General features: G+C 38.5%; 1 protein-coding gene across 1 annotated transcript; it reads left to right on the top strand.

Annotated features, from left to right (window-relative positions):
- The first annotated feature begins 5,616 nt into the window (after positions 1 to 5,616).
- Positions 5,617 to 14,663, top strand: chst14 (carbohydrate (N-acetylgalactosamine 4-0) sulfotransferase 14). The gene is made up of 2 exons (XM_041195268.1): positions 5,617 to 5,908; positions 12,805 to 14,663. The coding sequence occupies exons 1-2, from the start codon at positions 5,669 to 5,671 to the stop codon at positions 13,621 to 13,623; spliced, it is 1,059 nt and encodes a 352-aa protein (XP_041051202.1). The 5' UTR covers positions 5,617 to 5,668; the 3' UTR covers positions 13,624 to 14,663.
- The last annotated feature ends 509 nt before the right edge of the window (positions 14,664 to 15,172 follow it).

Raw genomic sequence — 15,172 nt, 5'->3', positions numbered from 1 at the left:
CTACCAATGTGAAGCAATGATGTTTAGTGTTAGACAAGAAGTTAGAATTGGAGGAGTACAGATATTTCATAGGGTTGTAAGGCTGTAAATCGTTACAGAGATAGGGAGGGACAAGGTCATGGAGGCATTTGAAACAAGGATGAGAATTTTAAACTTGACATATTGCCATACTGGGAGCCAATATAAGACATTGAGCATAGGGTAACAGACTTAGTGCAAGTTAGAATATGAGCAGCAGTGTTTTAGATGGGTTTAAGTTTACAGAGAGGGTACAAGGTGGAGAGGCGGACTGCACAAGAGAATAAATCATTTATTGTTTAATTTCTCGGAAAAACAATTTATGTTAGCCATTCTTTGTCCTGTGAATACACATTGCCCTTAACATCTTCTCCTGGGAAACATTCTGACTTGGCACAATATGGCTATATATAAGGCTGAATTATTGAACATATTTTTAAATTATTTGTGGCTTTTTTGTAAGTGTTTTGATCTCTTGTTCTATTGCCACTAGTGGTCTTTGTATGCATGCTTCATCTCCTTGATCTGTGATGGTATTTGCAAAAGTTTTAATACATCATCAAACAAATTAAGGATACGGATATTAAAAATAGGATATTAATGAGATTCATTGAATGTTAGTTTACCATGATAGACCATCTTCAGTTTATACTGTAATCTCATAAAAATGTTATTTTTAAATTAGAGACTGAGAGATCAGTTCCTCATTTCTGCTCTGTCACACTGCAAAATTGCCTTGTGTATAGATTGCTTCTGCTTTCCTTCCCCCTTAAGTCATAAAATTTATTAACACCAGTCTTTTCCTGTGATTCTGAGATATTTGACTCCTCTTCGGAAAAATTCTTCTCTGTTCACTGAATACCATGTCATTTTGCCAAGAACAGCATCCTTGAGTGAGTGCTGTGCCTCAGCTGGATGATATTTATTTCCAGCTGGCTTGTCTTTGACAAAGAACATCTGATTACAGAATAATATGTATTAAAGGTCCCATGTTGTCCATTTTGGGTGGCTCAATAATGCCAGGAACAATCTATGCTGTTTCTAAGGATTTAAATAACATCGTAGTATTTGACCACTGAGCCAGTCATATGAGAAAGTCAAGAATAAAGCAGTGTTTTTGTCATGAATCTAATTGTTTAGCCACTCATGGGCTGCTTGGCTCAGCTGACAGCCGTCTGTTCTGAATCAGGAGATTGTGCATAAAATCCAGGTTGACTATACTGCGGGACTGCTGCTTCATTTTTCTGAAGAGACGCTAATCAGAGGACAAAAATAAAATGCTGTACAAGCAAAGAATCTGAAATTTAAAAAAAAACAGGCAATGTTGAAAACACCAAACAGGTCAGGCAGTATTTGCAAAAGAAGGAAAAATGTTAACATTTTAGGTATAATCCTCATCAGGACTGGAAAAAAAAAATCACATTAAAAAGTACAGTGCCTGCCTTACGTGAGTCTTATATGGGTATGCAGCATCTGAAGCACTGTACAAAGGATCTCCCTCATTTGACTAAAGTGAAGGGTATTGGTGAGTCCAACTTATGGTAAGTGTACATGTTCTCAGCACCACAGTGTTGACTGGCTGCTGTATCAGGTGTCATGCGCACTGGGTCCTCACAAATCCACACCACCACCTAATGCGAGATACTCAAGGCATAGCAGTATAACAGACACTAATGAGGGGATTGCATTAACAAACCCAATATTTTTTATTTAATACAAGGGGAGATAGCACAAGTATTTAATCAATTACTTACAGAAGCTTTAAAACCATCTTCAATTGGTAGACTCATTTGCTCTGAACTTTCACTGGTGTTCCACTATAATTCTCATGGCAGACAGGCAGACAACCTCACTCTGACCATGAGGAAATGACATAAATGGATGCCTTGAGTAATTAACCCAATTTCTGTGCAGGTTCGTCATCTCCCACTTGAGTTATAATGAGAGACAGATAGAACCTCCATAGAATTTCAGGGCTCATATGTTCAGCCATTAAGTTATTTCTGATAAATATGTAAAAAAAACTAAAGCTATCTTTATTTAAAACATAACTTTAAAAGGGCCAATACTACAATTGTCTATTTCCCTTTTTTCTAACAAAATGTTCATATAACTTAAAACTGACTCTGGTTACCCTCAGCTTTTTTTTCAACAATTGTGCCTACTCTTTCGACAACTACATAGGATATGCTGCACAGAAATAAGTCATTCAGACCAACCAATCCATGCTGGTTTTTATTCTCCACCCGAGCCTCCTCCCATCCTTTCTCATCTAAATCTACCATTTAGTAGATGTTATCACCCTTCTTCCTCATATTTGTCTAGTTTCCCCTTAAATGCATCCACACTGTTTACTTCAAGTACTCCCTGTGATAGCAACTTCCACATTCTCACCACTCTTTGTGCAAAGTTTCTTCTGAATTCCCTGTTGGATTTCTTGGTGACAATCTTATATTGATGGCTTCTAGTTATGCTCTTAACCACAAGAGGAAACATTCCCTCTGAATCCACTCTATCAAAACCTTTCAGAATTTTAAAGACCTCGGTCATTATTTAATTAGATCACCCCTCAGCCTATCACTTTTTTCCTGATAAGTATATCCACACATTTCTGGTATCATACTTCTAAATCTTCTCTGCAACCCCTTCAAGACCTTTATATCCATTTTATAAAATGTTGACCAGGACTGCACTCAGTACTCATTTAAATTTTATTCCTGTAGCAGTAAAGCCTAGGGTTTGGTTTGCTTTTATGTGGCCTTGCTACTCTATTGCACAACTCATACTGATTGATGTATTTATACTCTACCCCACAAAGATTTGTAACCTCCAAGAAGTAAGTGACCTGTATCTTTTAAATGCTAAGTAAACAAAATAAGTGCATTTCACTATGATGCTTCCTAGTTACACAGTTAGGCTTCACATTGTTGTGAACTAACTATGGGTTATTTTTGCCAAAAGGTGAAAAAAGGTGTTAAAGGTGCAGTGCTATTAAGGCTAATCCGTTTGAAAGTCTAGATTTAGCACACAACTTTGATCTTTGCTGACTACCATAATTTGAACTTGCCTGGACCTGCTAAACAGACACCTGCAAGGGATGGGAAAACCAACTGCTGATAAGATGCAATTTTCAAGAAGCAGTATATGTGGGCTCCTTACACCATGCCTATAATTCATTTTATTTTTAATGTTTTTAGCATTAGCATGCCAAATGTCATGTGATCATGTGTTATGTTACTAACAACCAATTTAAGATATTCAGTCAATCTCATAACATGGGTCACTTAGGCTTGCTAGAAGCGAAATACTTTCATATCCAGGGACCCATTCTCTGCAAACAAAAGGAACATGCTCAAGCCTTGCACCTTTTTTGAATTACCTAGGAGCTTTGGGAGCGGATAGTGCCCTGTTGCTTTCCCCATGGCAATGCCTCAGCCAATCAGAGTTGACTTGAAAACCAGTCAGCACCCTTTTCTCCTGTAGCATAAATTGCTGATTGTTTGAAATTGGGCATTCTTGTTTTTGTCATGATGAGTGCAAGATGAGTCCAAGCTTCAACAATTTGTCTACATGCATTTATATAGTACCTTTAAAAGCCTCAGGACTGCTAAATACTTTAAAACAAATGAAGTGTCATCACTAATTCAGATCTCCAGTACTTTGCTTTTAAGAGATAATAAAGAGGAGCAGGAGAAGACCATTCACCCCATTAGGCCTGCTCTGCCATTCAATAAGACCATGGCTTCAGCTTCACTTTATTATTGTTGTTGACATCTTTTGATGATCTGCTTCTATCACTGCTTGTTTGTCCCTACAACCACACCCCCACTTCACCTCTCTCTCTCTCTCTCTCCGCCCCCCACACACACACCTTAAACCAGCTTATATTTCAACTCTTTCTTGGACTCGAACTCAAGTTCTGTCGAAGGGTCATGAGGACTCGAAACGTCAACTCTTTTCTTCTCCGCCGAAGCTGCCAGACCTGCTGAGTTTTTCCAGGTAATTCTGTTTTTGTTTTGGATTTCCAGCATCTGCAGTTTTTTTTTGTTTTTATCACTTTCTTGCCTGCCCCATAATCCTGGATTCCTTTGTGGATCAAAAATCTGTCTGGCTCAGTCTTGAAGCTATTCAATGACTCAGCCTTCACTGTTCTCTGTGAAAGAGAATTCCAAAGACTTAATGAACCTCAGAAGAAATTTCTCATCTCTGTCTTGAATGGGAGACCCTTACTTTGAAATTCTGCCCCCTAGTTTTGGACTTTCTCATGAGGGGAAACATCTTCCCAGCATCTAGCCTGTTAAGATTCTGAGGGGACTTATATGTTTCAATACAATCACTTCTCATTCTTCTAAACTCCAATGAATATAGGCCCAACCTTTCCTCAGAGGACAACCCCTTCATTTCAGGAATCAGCCTAGTGAAGCTTCTCTGAATTGCTTCCAATGCAAATATGTCCCTCCTTAAGGAAGGAGGCCAGAACTGTACACATTACTCTAAGTGTAGTCTCAATAATACGCCATACAATTGTAGCAAGATTTCTCTACCTTTATACCCCAACTTCTTGCGATAAAAGGTCAACATTCCATTTGCCTTCCTAATTACTTTTTGTACAAGCACGCTAACTTTGTGATTCATGTACATGGACACCCAGATTCATCTGCACCAGAGCATTCCAACATCTCTCTCCATTTAAATAATATTCTGCCCTTCTATTCTTCCTACCCAAATGTGCAACCCCACATTATACTCCATCTACCAAATTTTTGGTAACACACTTAACCTATCTATATCCATAATAATAAAAGCAAAATACTGTGGATACCAGAAATTTGAAATAACAGAAAGTACTGGAAAAACCCAGATCTGGCACAATCTGTGCCAGCATCACCCCTCAGATGCTGCCAGACCTGCTGAGTTCTTTCAGCACACTCTTTTATTACTATTTATATCCCTTTGCCGACATTTTGTACCCTCATTATTTACTTTCCTGCCTATCTTTGTATCCTCAGCAAATTTGGTTACAATGTTGTTACTTCCTTCATCTAAGTCATTAATAGAGATCATAAATAGTTGAGGTCTCAGCACTGACCCCTGCAACCTCACTAGTTACAGTTTGCCAACCTGAAAATGACCATTTATCCTAACCCTCTTGTTTCCTGTTAGTTATCCAATAGTATATCACCCTCAACCATGAGCTCTTATCTTGTGCATTAACCTTTTAGATGGCGCCTTATTGAATACCTTTTGAAAATCCAATTAAACTACATCCACTGGTACTCCTTTATATACCCTGTTTGTTACTTCCTCTCAATTTGTAGAAGTAGTCACTGTTATAATAAGTAGGCAACATGATCAAATCTCCAAGAATGGCTTCAACCAGAATTGGCAACTCTAAAACTGCCAATGGTCTAACCCCACCTCTAATAACCTATGTCAAGGACTTGAGCCCAAAAGGTTGCAGCATCCCACTCAGTCCCAGCAGGTGTGAGAGCACTCCGGCACATGCGCACTGGTGGTCTTGAAGAGCCAGGAAGAAGACTACGACTCCTAGAGCGCTCCGTGGATGCGTTGGGCGCATGCGTTTAGGCGGCCGGCGGGTCTGGCTGGAGCCGAGCAGGACGACGGGTACAAGCGGAGCCGAGCCGGCGCCATGGGCGGCCTGACGGCGGCTCGGGCCGCTCGCAGGGCAGTGTTGCTGCCCACCATGCTGACTTTCGGTGTGATCGTGGCGTCGGGCGGGCTGTTGCTCATGATCCAGAAGGGCATGTTAGCCGAGGTGGACACGTTGAGCGGCCGCACGTACGGACCCCGGAGCCGGGGGAGCGGCGGAGCTAAAGCCGGCGTCAGCACAAGTGAGGACTGGAAATGGAGTGAGGACCCGGACTACCAGGTGAGAAAAGCTCTGGGATGATGCATGGTAGTTAGTGATTGTTAACTACTTGTAACCAGTGTTGACTACCAGTTATCGTTACCAGCTGTGCCAGAGCTACTAATAGATCAATAGAGTCCAGGAGAAAATGATCCCCCTGATGGTCTACCCCCGTACCCCACTGAAAAGCAGGAACAAACTAGCCAGTACCTAGCAAACACACCATGAGTAAGAAAGCAATAATTGAAACTAAAGAAAAAGGCATTCACAGACAAAGGAGAAGGTGATAGAAGTAATATGAAAAATTAGGAAAGTCGAAAAGTCTATTAGGAATGCAAAGAGCAACTGAAAAATTAAATTATCATGGAATATAAAAGGAAACAGTATTCTACAGGCATATAAATTACAAAATATCTGGATAGGGCCACTAAGGATTGTGCATAATGAACTCTTGGGTAACAATAGTAAAATGGTGGAACTATTTTTAAAAATTACTTTACCCCTTTACCAGGGTGACTAACATGGTGGACATTCTAATAGTGGAAGAAATCCATAACAATGTAAAGTTATTTAAGGTAGAAAAGAGGACATTATTGAAACAACTAATCAAACTTGGAGGCATCTTTATATATTAAAAGAAGTTAGGGAAGAGATAATACTTGCATGATTGCAAACATATAAAAATCATTAGGAAAGGGAATAGGACCAGAGACTAGTAAACAGGTAATCCCTTTATGTAAAAAGGAGGCAACGCACGTCCAGGGAATTGTAGACCAGTTAATGAGGTGATGGGAAAGACAATGGAATCCTTACTCAAGGATGTAATTGAGAAGCATCTAGAAACTAAAAATCTAATGAGAGTAATCTGTATGGATTCCAAAAGAAACATCAGTCTCATCTTTTATTATGATAAATAGTGGGAGCAAGGGATCATTTGAGAGAAGATGTGATAAATTAAAGGAAGAGGACAAGACAAAAGAGCAAGATCGCAATAAGGGTAATGCAATCAGATGGCAGGAAGGGACAAGAAGAGTGTACAAACTTCAGAGCGTGATAGGGCCAGAGTTTGCAAACATAGTTTAAAGACAGAGCTAACAGCTCTGTATCTGAATGCCTGTAGCATTTGTTACAAAACACATGAAAAACACAGCTCAAATAGAAATAAATATGTATGAGCTGATAGCCATTACAGAGGCATGGCTGCAAGATGACTAATGTTGGGACCTGAATATTCAAGAGTACTTGACATTTTGGAAGGACAGGAAGGTAGGAAAGGGTGTAGAGTTGCGTTGTTAATTAAGGATGACATTAGTACAATAGAGATGATCTTAGTTCTAAGGATCAAGATGTAGAATCAGTTTGGATGGAGATGAGGAATTGTAAAGGAGAGAAGCGACCTGTGGGAGTAGTTTATAGGCCTCCTAACAGTAACAACTCTGTAGGAGAGTGGCTTCTAAGAAAGGCACTGCAATTAACATGGGTGATTTCAATCTAAATATAGATTGGACAAATCAGATTGGCAAAGATAGCCTGGAAGATAAGTTCATAGTGTGTTTCAGGACAGTTTCCTAGAGTGGCTCATTCTAGATCCAACCAGAGCTATTCCATGCCTGATAGTGTGCAGTGAAGCAGGATTAATTAATGACCTCATTGCATTGCTACCTCATGAGGTAGTAGTGGCTATAGCATGATTGAATATCTCATTCAGTTTGAGGAAAAGAAAAGTTGGTCTAAGACTAGTGTTTTAAAACTTAAATAAAGACAATTACAAGGGTATGAAGACCTGAGCTGGCTAAAGTGAACTGGGAAAATAAGTAGGTCAGTGTAAATGCAGTGGCACGCTTCAAGAGATAATTCATATCGTTCAGCAGGGATACATACCAGTGAGAAAGAAAGACTTGAGACAAATGCACTTTCTGTGACTAAATAAGGAAGTTAAAGATAGTATCAAATTGAAAGAAAAAGCGTCCAATTCTGCAAAGTTAAGTGGTCGATCAGAAGATTGCACATGAGTAATAAGGATGGACAAATTAAGAGTACAAAAGAAAACTATCTAGAAATATAAGCACAGATGGCAACAGTTTCTACAAGTATTTAAAAGGGAAAAGAATAACTTGAGTGACATGGATCCTCTAGAGAGAGAGAGAGTTTGGGGAATTAATAATAGGAAAATAAGGAAATGGTGGAATCATTGAGCAGATATTTTGTGTCTGTCTTCACTTTAGAAGACACAAATAGCACCCCAGAAATAATTATGAATCAAGAGATAAAAGGGAGGGAGGAACTTAAAACAATTACAATGAGCAGAGAAAGAGTACTGAGAAAACTATTAAAACTAAAGGCTTACAAGTCAACATGACCTGATGGACTTCAACCTAGGATCCTAAAAGAAGTGGCTGCGGAGATAGTGGATGCGTTGGTTTGGTTTCAATTTTCCAAAATTCCCTAGATTCTGGAAAGATTCTATCAGATTGGAAAATAGCAAATGTAACTCCTCTGTTCGAGAGGAAAGAGATTGAAAGCAGGAAACTGCAAGCTGGTTAGCCAAACATCTGTCATAGGGAAAATAGAATCTATTATTAAGGAAGTTAGCAGGGCACATAGAAAATCTTAATGCAATCAGGTAGAGTCAACATGCTTTTATGAAAGGGAAATTATGTTTGACTGATTTGTTTGTTACTTCCTCAAATAATTTCTATAATGTGCTTTAAGGTGAACCTGTAGATGTAGTGTATTTGAATTTCTAAAAGACACTTGATAAGGTGCCACAGCAAATGTCACTACACAAAATAAGAATGCATGGTGCGGTGGGGAAACATATTATGGATAAAGGATTGGTTGGCTAACAGAAAGCAAAGAGTGGTGATAACTGGGTCATTTGCAGGGTTGGCAAGCTGTAACAAGTGGAGTGCCACAGGGATTAGTAGGGATTTGTAAATCAACCATTTACGATCTGTACAAATGACTTGGATGAAGGGACCAAACGTATAGTTGCTAAGTTTGCTGAAAACACAATGATTGGTGGAAAATAAATTGTGAGGAGAATGAAATGTGATCTTATTGAAACACACAAGATCCTGAGGGGAGTTGTTTGGTGGATCCTCCATATTTATTTTTTAAAAAGTCAGTTGCGCTAGAAAAGGTGCAAAAAAAATTTAGTGATAACAGAATTAAGAGTTTATACCTGTCGGGAAAGATTGTGAGGGGATTTAGATGGGTTAAGTGAGTGGGCAAAAATTTGGTAATGGGAGTATAATGTGGGAAAATGTGAACTTGTCACTTTGGCAGGAAGAATAGAAAAGCAGTATTATTTAAATGGAGAAAGATTGCAAAATTCTGTGGTGCAGAGGGATCGGGTGTCCTGGTACATGAATCACAAAGTTACTATTCAGGTACAGCAAATGATTAGGAAGGCAAATGGAATGTTTTTTTATTGCAAGGGGAATTGAATATATAAGTAGGGATGTTTTGCTACAGTTGTTCAGGGGTTAGAGACCACATCTGGAGTACTGCGTATGCTTTTGGTCTCCTGACTTGAGAAAGGATATAATAACATTAGAAGCAGTTCAAAGAAGGTTCACTCGACTGATTCCTGGTATGATGGAGTTATCTTACGAGGAAAGGTTGGACAGGCTAGATCTGTATCCGTTGGAATTTAGGAGAATGAAATGTGATCTTATTGAAACACACAAGATCCTGAGGGGAGTTGTTTGGTGGATCCTCCATATTTATTTTTTAAAAAGTCAGTTGCGCTAGAAAAGGTGCAAAAAAAATTTAGTGATAACAGAATTAAGAGTTTATACCTGTCGGGAAAGATTGAATGGGCTGTGGCATTTTCTTCTAGAAAAGAGAAGACTAAGTGATGACCTGATAGAGAGAGAGCTTTTAAGATTATGAAAAGTTTGATAGGGTAGACGTAGAGACCAATGAGGAATTCAGGAGAAACCCTTTTTTCCCCCCAGTGGTTAGAATGTGGAACTTGCTACTACAAGGAGTAGTTGAGGAAAATAGCACGGATGCGTTAAGGGGAAGCTAGATAAGCTGAAGCATACGAAAGAGAAGGGAATGGAAGTGTATGCTGATATGTCACGCTCGAGTAGCGCATGAATGCTGGCGTGGACTGGTTCTATATTTTCTATATAATTCTGTTTTAAAACAAAGACTTCAATGTATAAAGATGCTAAAGTACTGGGAACCAAGAGGATTTTAAATTATTTTACAGGTTTGTTTTTCCTATATGGAGATTTGACACCAGGAGCAAACTTCAGGAATGCAAGAGTGCATTCCTGTGATTTTTTTTCAAACCAAACTTATCAAAAAAAATTGCAAAATTAACATCAACAAAGATTTTCAACCTAGTCCCCAGAACACTGAAAGCCTGCATGGGATTTCCAAGGGCTTTGTATGATGGCTTGATTTTTGTCCAAATGTTCCCAGATGTCAAAACTTTTCTGACTTTGTTGACTTCATAGTGCATTATTATGTTGCCACATAGAACTTGAACAAAATACTAACTGAAATGATGGTGTGCCTTTTCTTTTGAATAGTTACCCATGTCTTTTGGAATTTACAACAGGGGGTTGATCCCCAGTGCAGATCTTAGGTACAATTGCAGTGTTTTTACCATCAACAATGGCACTCGCCCAATCCTTCCTTTTCCCAGTTTTGAAGAGAAGTGAACTGTTCAATATTGCTGGTGACATGTACTTAATTTGTAGTCTCCACATCACTCGAGCATTTTTGTACCCAAAGCTACGATGTGTAAACATGTTCTAATACACAGACATGCTCGAATTAACATTTGTAATGATTCACATTTGATTTATGCTAATTGTCTAATGCTGACGGGATTGAGAAAAAGTTATCTTGGCAATTGAAACTTTAGGGATTTTAATAACATACAATAGTGGAATTCAAAACTAGTTTTAGTGGTATAGACTGCATGACTGAATTTATTTAAACTTCAAATCCAACAGATTTGCTTGGAGTATGCTGCTTGGAGTGAAAAAGTTTGCATAAAGTCTGGTATCTTGAAATAATTAAAATGCAGTGGGGCATCTCTTGTCATCATTATTTTAGATTTGTAACTCATTGATGGTTTAGTGGGTAAAGAACGGGTTAGGAGTTGACAGCTTAAATACTTTTTATAGACAGGCCAGATTTGAGTCAGCTTCATTTTCCATAATCGGAGACTGGTTTATAGCTCCTTATCAAATCTTTTGTACTAACCTGGATAGTACAATATGTAAAACCATGAGCATTAATTCTTGGTGAGCTCCAGAATAATTGAAAGGCAGTTAATGGTTATAAGTGTGAGGTTTGAGCGTTTTTTTTTTTCATTTCAGCTTTTTGGTGGAACGGGGGTGGGGTAGGGGGGGTGGGGGGGTCAAATCAAATTTACAGCCTTAAGGATCATATTCCTCAACCTGAGGAAATTCCCAATGTACGTTTTAACAGTTAATGTGAATGTTTTGATGGTTTTGTCAAAAACATTACTCATGATCAATATTTTATTAATTTGAAAAAATTCATTGCTCCCCTGTTCTCAGTTCCTAACTTCAGCTGAAATGAACTGAAATAACTATTAACATCCAAGAGTAGACTGAGCCTGTTTGACTTGCTTTCCCTGTTCTGATTTCATACCGTAAATCAGTTTATATATCAAAAAAAAGAGGAAATTAAAATACAAGATATAAATTCAGCATGCTAAACTTTTAAACATAGTATGTTATGAAGATGAGCTGTAGTTTTCTAAAGTGCACTGCCCAAAAGGCAGAATCCATCTGTATTATCTTTAATAATAATTAATATGGCCCCAAGGTCTTCCAGGATAAGACAATCTTTTTGTAGAATTTCCCCTGCAATTAAACCATAGGTTAGGAGTGCTAATTTAAGGACATCATATTCATGTAGTAGCTATTCCAAGGTAATTCTGAATTCCGGTATTGGGTTTTGTTAGAATTGGGTAGACTTGTTCAGCTGCTGACCATAATGCGGCCCTGGCGTTTCAGAGTATACACCACATCCATGGTGGTGACTGTCTTACACTTAGTGTGCTCGGTGTAGGTGACAGCATCCCTGATCATATTCTCCAGGAAAACCTTCACTCCGGGTCTCCTCGTAGATCAGGCCTGAAATCCGCTTGACACTGCCACAGTGAGCCAGACAGCGGATGGCTGGTTTGGTGATGCCCTGGCTTTTATCACGAAGCACTTTACGGTGCCACTTTGCTCTGCCTTTTCTGAGTCCTTTGCCTCCTTTTCCTCTACCAGACATGATCCTGTTTCAGTCAAATTGTTGCTGCATGCACAATGTTTAATGAGGGATCATGGTTAATGGGGATCCAACTAAACTGTCTACAAGTATAGGTTTCATCCAAGAAAACAAGCAGGTAGTTAAGTTTACTCTGCCTGCTGAATTACAGCAGGTCTTCAGGAGAACCTGCATGAACATGTCTTTTAAATTATTAAACTGAAAAGCACAAGAACAGTGAGGTATTTTGTGTCTATCAGGTGTTAGTTGAAGGACTGATGTTGACCAGTACACTGTGAGCACTCCCCTACTCTTTTAAATAATGCCATGGGTTCTTTTCTGCCCATCTGAGGGGACAGACAGGACTTTCCATTTGATGTCTGATCTGAAAGATCTGATCTGAAAGACAGGACTTATGACTGCACTGTACAGCCCTTCAGTGCAGCACTGAATTGTCAGCCTAGACTGTGCTTGGGTCTTTCCCAAGTGGAGCTTGAACTTTGACTCAGGGTACCATTAAGCCAAGGCTTAAGTAATTGAAGGAGCAAAGCGTTTCATACTGTGGTAACTTTATGTTCTAGTATTTGTCTTAAAAAGTTACCTGTGTAGAGGGTGTATAAATGTTATACCTTCCTAATTGCTTTAATGTTTTCCACCCCTTCTAGATTATTCAAGAGATTCGGAACAGAACTCTTCAGGGTGTATGCAAACATAAAACTATGCCACATAGTATTTTGGATTTAACATCATCCCAGCGACGGAATTTACTGAAACACATCCTGGTCAATGATGAATATAAGTTTTTGTATTGTTATGTACCCAAAGTTGCATGTTCTAACTGGAAACGTGTTATTAAAGTTCTGAGTGGTGTGTTGGACAATGTGCATGTGCAGATAAAAATGGACCACAAGAATGACCTGGTCTTCCTTGGAGATTTAAAGAACAGTGAAATTAAATACAGGCTGAAACATTACTATAAATTCTTGTTTGTTCGAGACCCAATGGAGCGATTGTTGTCAGCTTATAGAAACAAGTTTGGAGAAATTGAGGCATACCAGCGGAGATATGGAATGGAGATAGTGAGAAGGTATAGGAAAAGTGTGGGACAGTCCAAGGGAGATGATGTTACTTTTACAGAATTTCTTCAGTACTTGGTGGATGAAGATGTGGAAACAATGAACGAACATTGGATGCCAATTTACAATTTGTGCCAGCCCTGTGCTGTGACATACGACTACATTGGTTCTTATGAACGGTTGCAAAGTGATGCACGCCATGTACTCCAAAGTGTTGGGGCACCACAAAGTGTTGAGTTTCCTCAAAGGCAGGCATGGTATAAACCTATCACTAAGGAGACATTGCATTACTACTTGTGTAAAGTGCCACAAGGACTTCTGAATGAACTTTTACCAAAATATATTCTAGATTTTTCATTATATGCTTATCCTCTTCCAAATGTTACAAGTGAATTTTGCAGACATTGAAGGGCTTTGTTATCTATGCTGTGTGGGTGGGAAATATTTTTCCTATTTATATTCTAAATACTAACTATGAAAGGGTCATTGGCACTACAGAAATATTATACCATTTCTTTTGTGTGATGTCATTATATACACATACAACACTGGGATCGTTATCTCCATGAAGTGATGACAATCCCTGCCTCTAACCCAAAACATTTTAAGACTTGAGTTTACCTATCACTTGTTGGTTTTGAGAAATCAATATTGAATTTTGTGGGTTATTACCCAGGACCAGTATTACTGTCAATAACTGTTTTTCGTCTTCAAAGTCATTGCTTCAGGTGGTCTAAAGAAACAAAAACAATCTGAGCTTTTTGAACATTTTATCCTTCTTTCCCTGTATGGATACATACCATTGGTTTCATTTTACTTTATTTCCTTTGCTCTTCAAATATATGTTTCCACATATTCTTTTATCAATAGAATATTCTGCAGTTATTTGTCAGTTTACTTGATCATTGGCATAAGGTAGTACTCATTACAATTTCCTTTTGTATATCATCCAATCCCACCCACTGTCAAAATCTGAACAGAAAACAACACTGGGACATAAAAGGTATTTTTCCAGATCATTGTTTTCCTTTCAATCTTACTTTTTTAATGTAAAAAACAGGTCTCAAACCTTGAATCAGTGATATTTCTAGCCTCTGGTTTTTAATTCTGGCAACATGATAAAAGCCTTAATGATGCCATATAGAATTGGCTGTCACTGACCACGTATATGTACATAGATTTGACATCTTTTGTAAACAAAATTTGTACACAGTGCAATAAACCCCTGTGCTCTTTGCTTATGCTGCCCCCTAATGAAGAAGTTGCATGGAACACCACTTGCTTTTACAGAATGGTTGGAGAGGAGTTATATGTATAAGTTACAAAAGCTGATATCAGTTGAGTGGAATACAGTTAATTGGGAGCAAGTAGGGCTGATGGTAACAATTTTTAAAATGGGTATATTTTTATTAAGATATTACAGGTCAAATAAAATATTACCACTTTTACTATTAGTTTTGTTTTTTATTTGCTGACAATGACTGATGTGTATTGCTCTTTGTTACATTTAGTCAAATGCCTGGTTTGAAAATGTCTATAGCTCTGATTGTCTGGATGATGTGCCAGAATTCAGTTGGCTGTACTTCATTGCTGGCACCAGGGTGTAATGTTTTCAGACTACTGGCTACAGCAGCTACAAACCGAATGGTGCCAATCTTCACATTTATTTATGGTGCCTTAACAAAGCTCAAGGCCATTTCTAGAGTGACAGCATTTAAAAGCAGAGAAGTTATTTTAAACTTTTAAGAGCCTTGACTAGACATCAGTTGGAGTACTGTGAACAGTTCTGGTCCTCATATTATTAAAAAAATTGAGGCACAGGAGATTCACAAGGATGATACCAGAACTCAGAAGTTATACCTATCATGGTGCTCTTGTCTATAGAAAAAGTAATGCTGTGGTGTGAAGTGATAGAGATCTTTAGAGATAGAGTGGATGCTGTTTCTACACTCTCTTT

This window comes from Carcharodon carcharias, chromosome 1 (assembly GCF_017639515.1).
Source record: "Carcharodon carcharias isolate sCarCar2 chromosome 1, sCarCar2.pri, whole genome shotgun sequence".
Taxonomy (NCBI): Eukaryota; Metazoa; Chordata; class Chondrichthyes; order Lamniformes; family Lamnidae; genus Carcharodon; species Carcharodon carcharias.
Note: the sequence above shows the minus strand (reverse complement) of the source record. Positions and strands in the feature narration are given on the sequence as shown.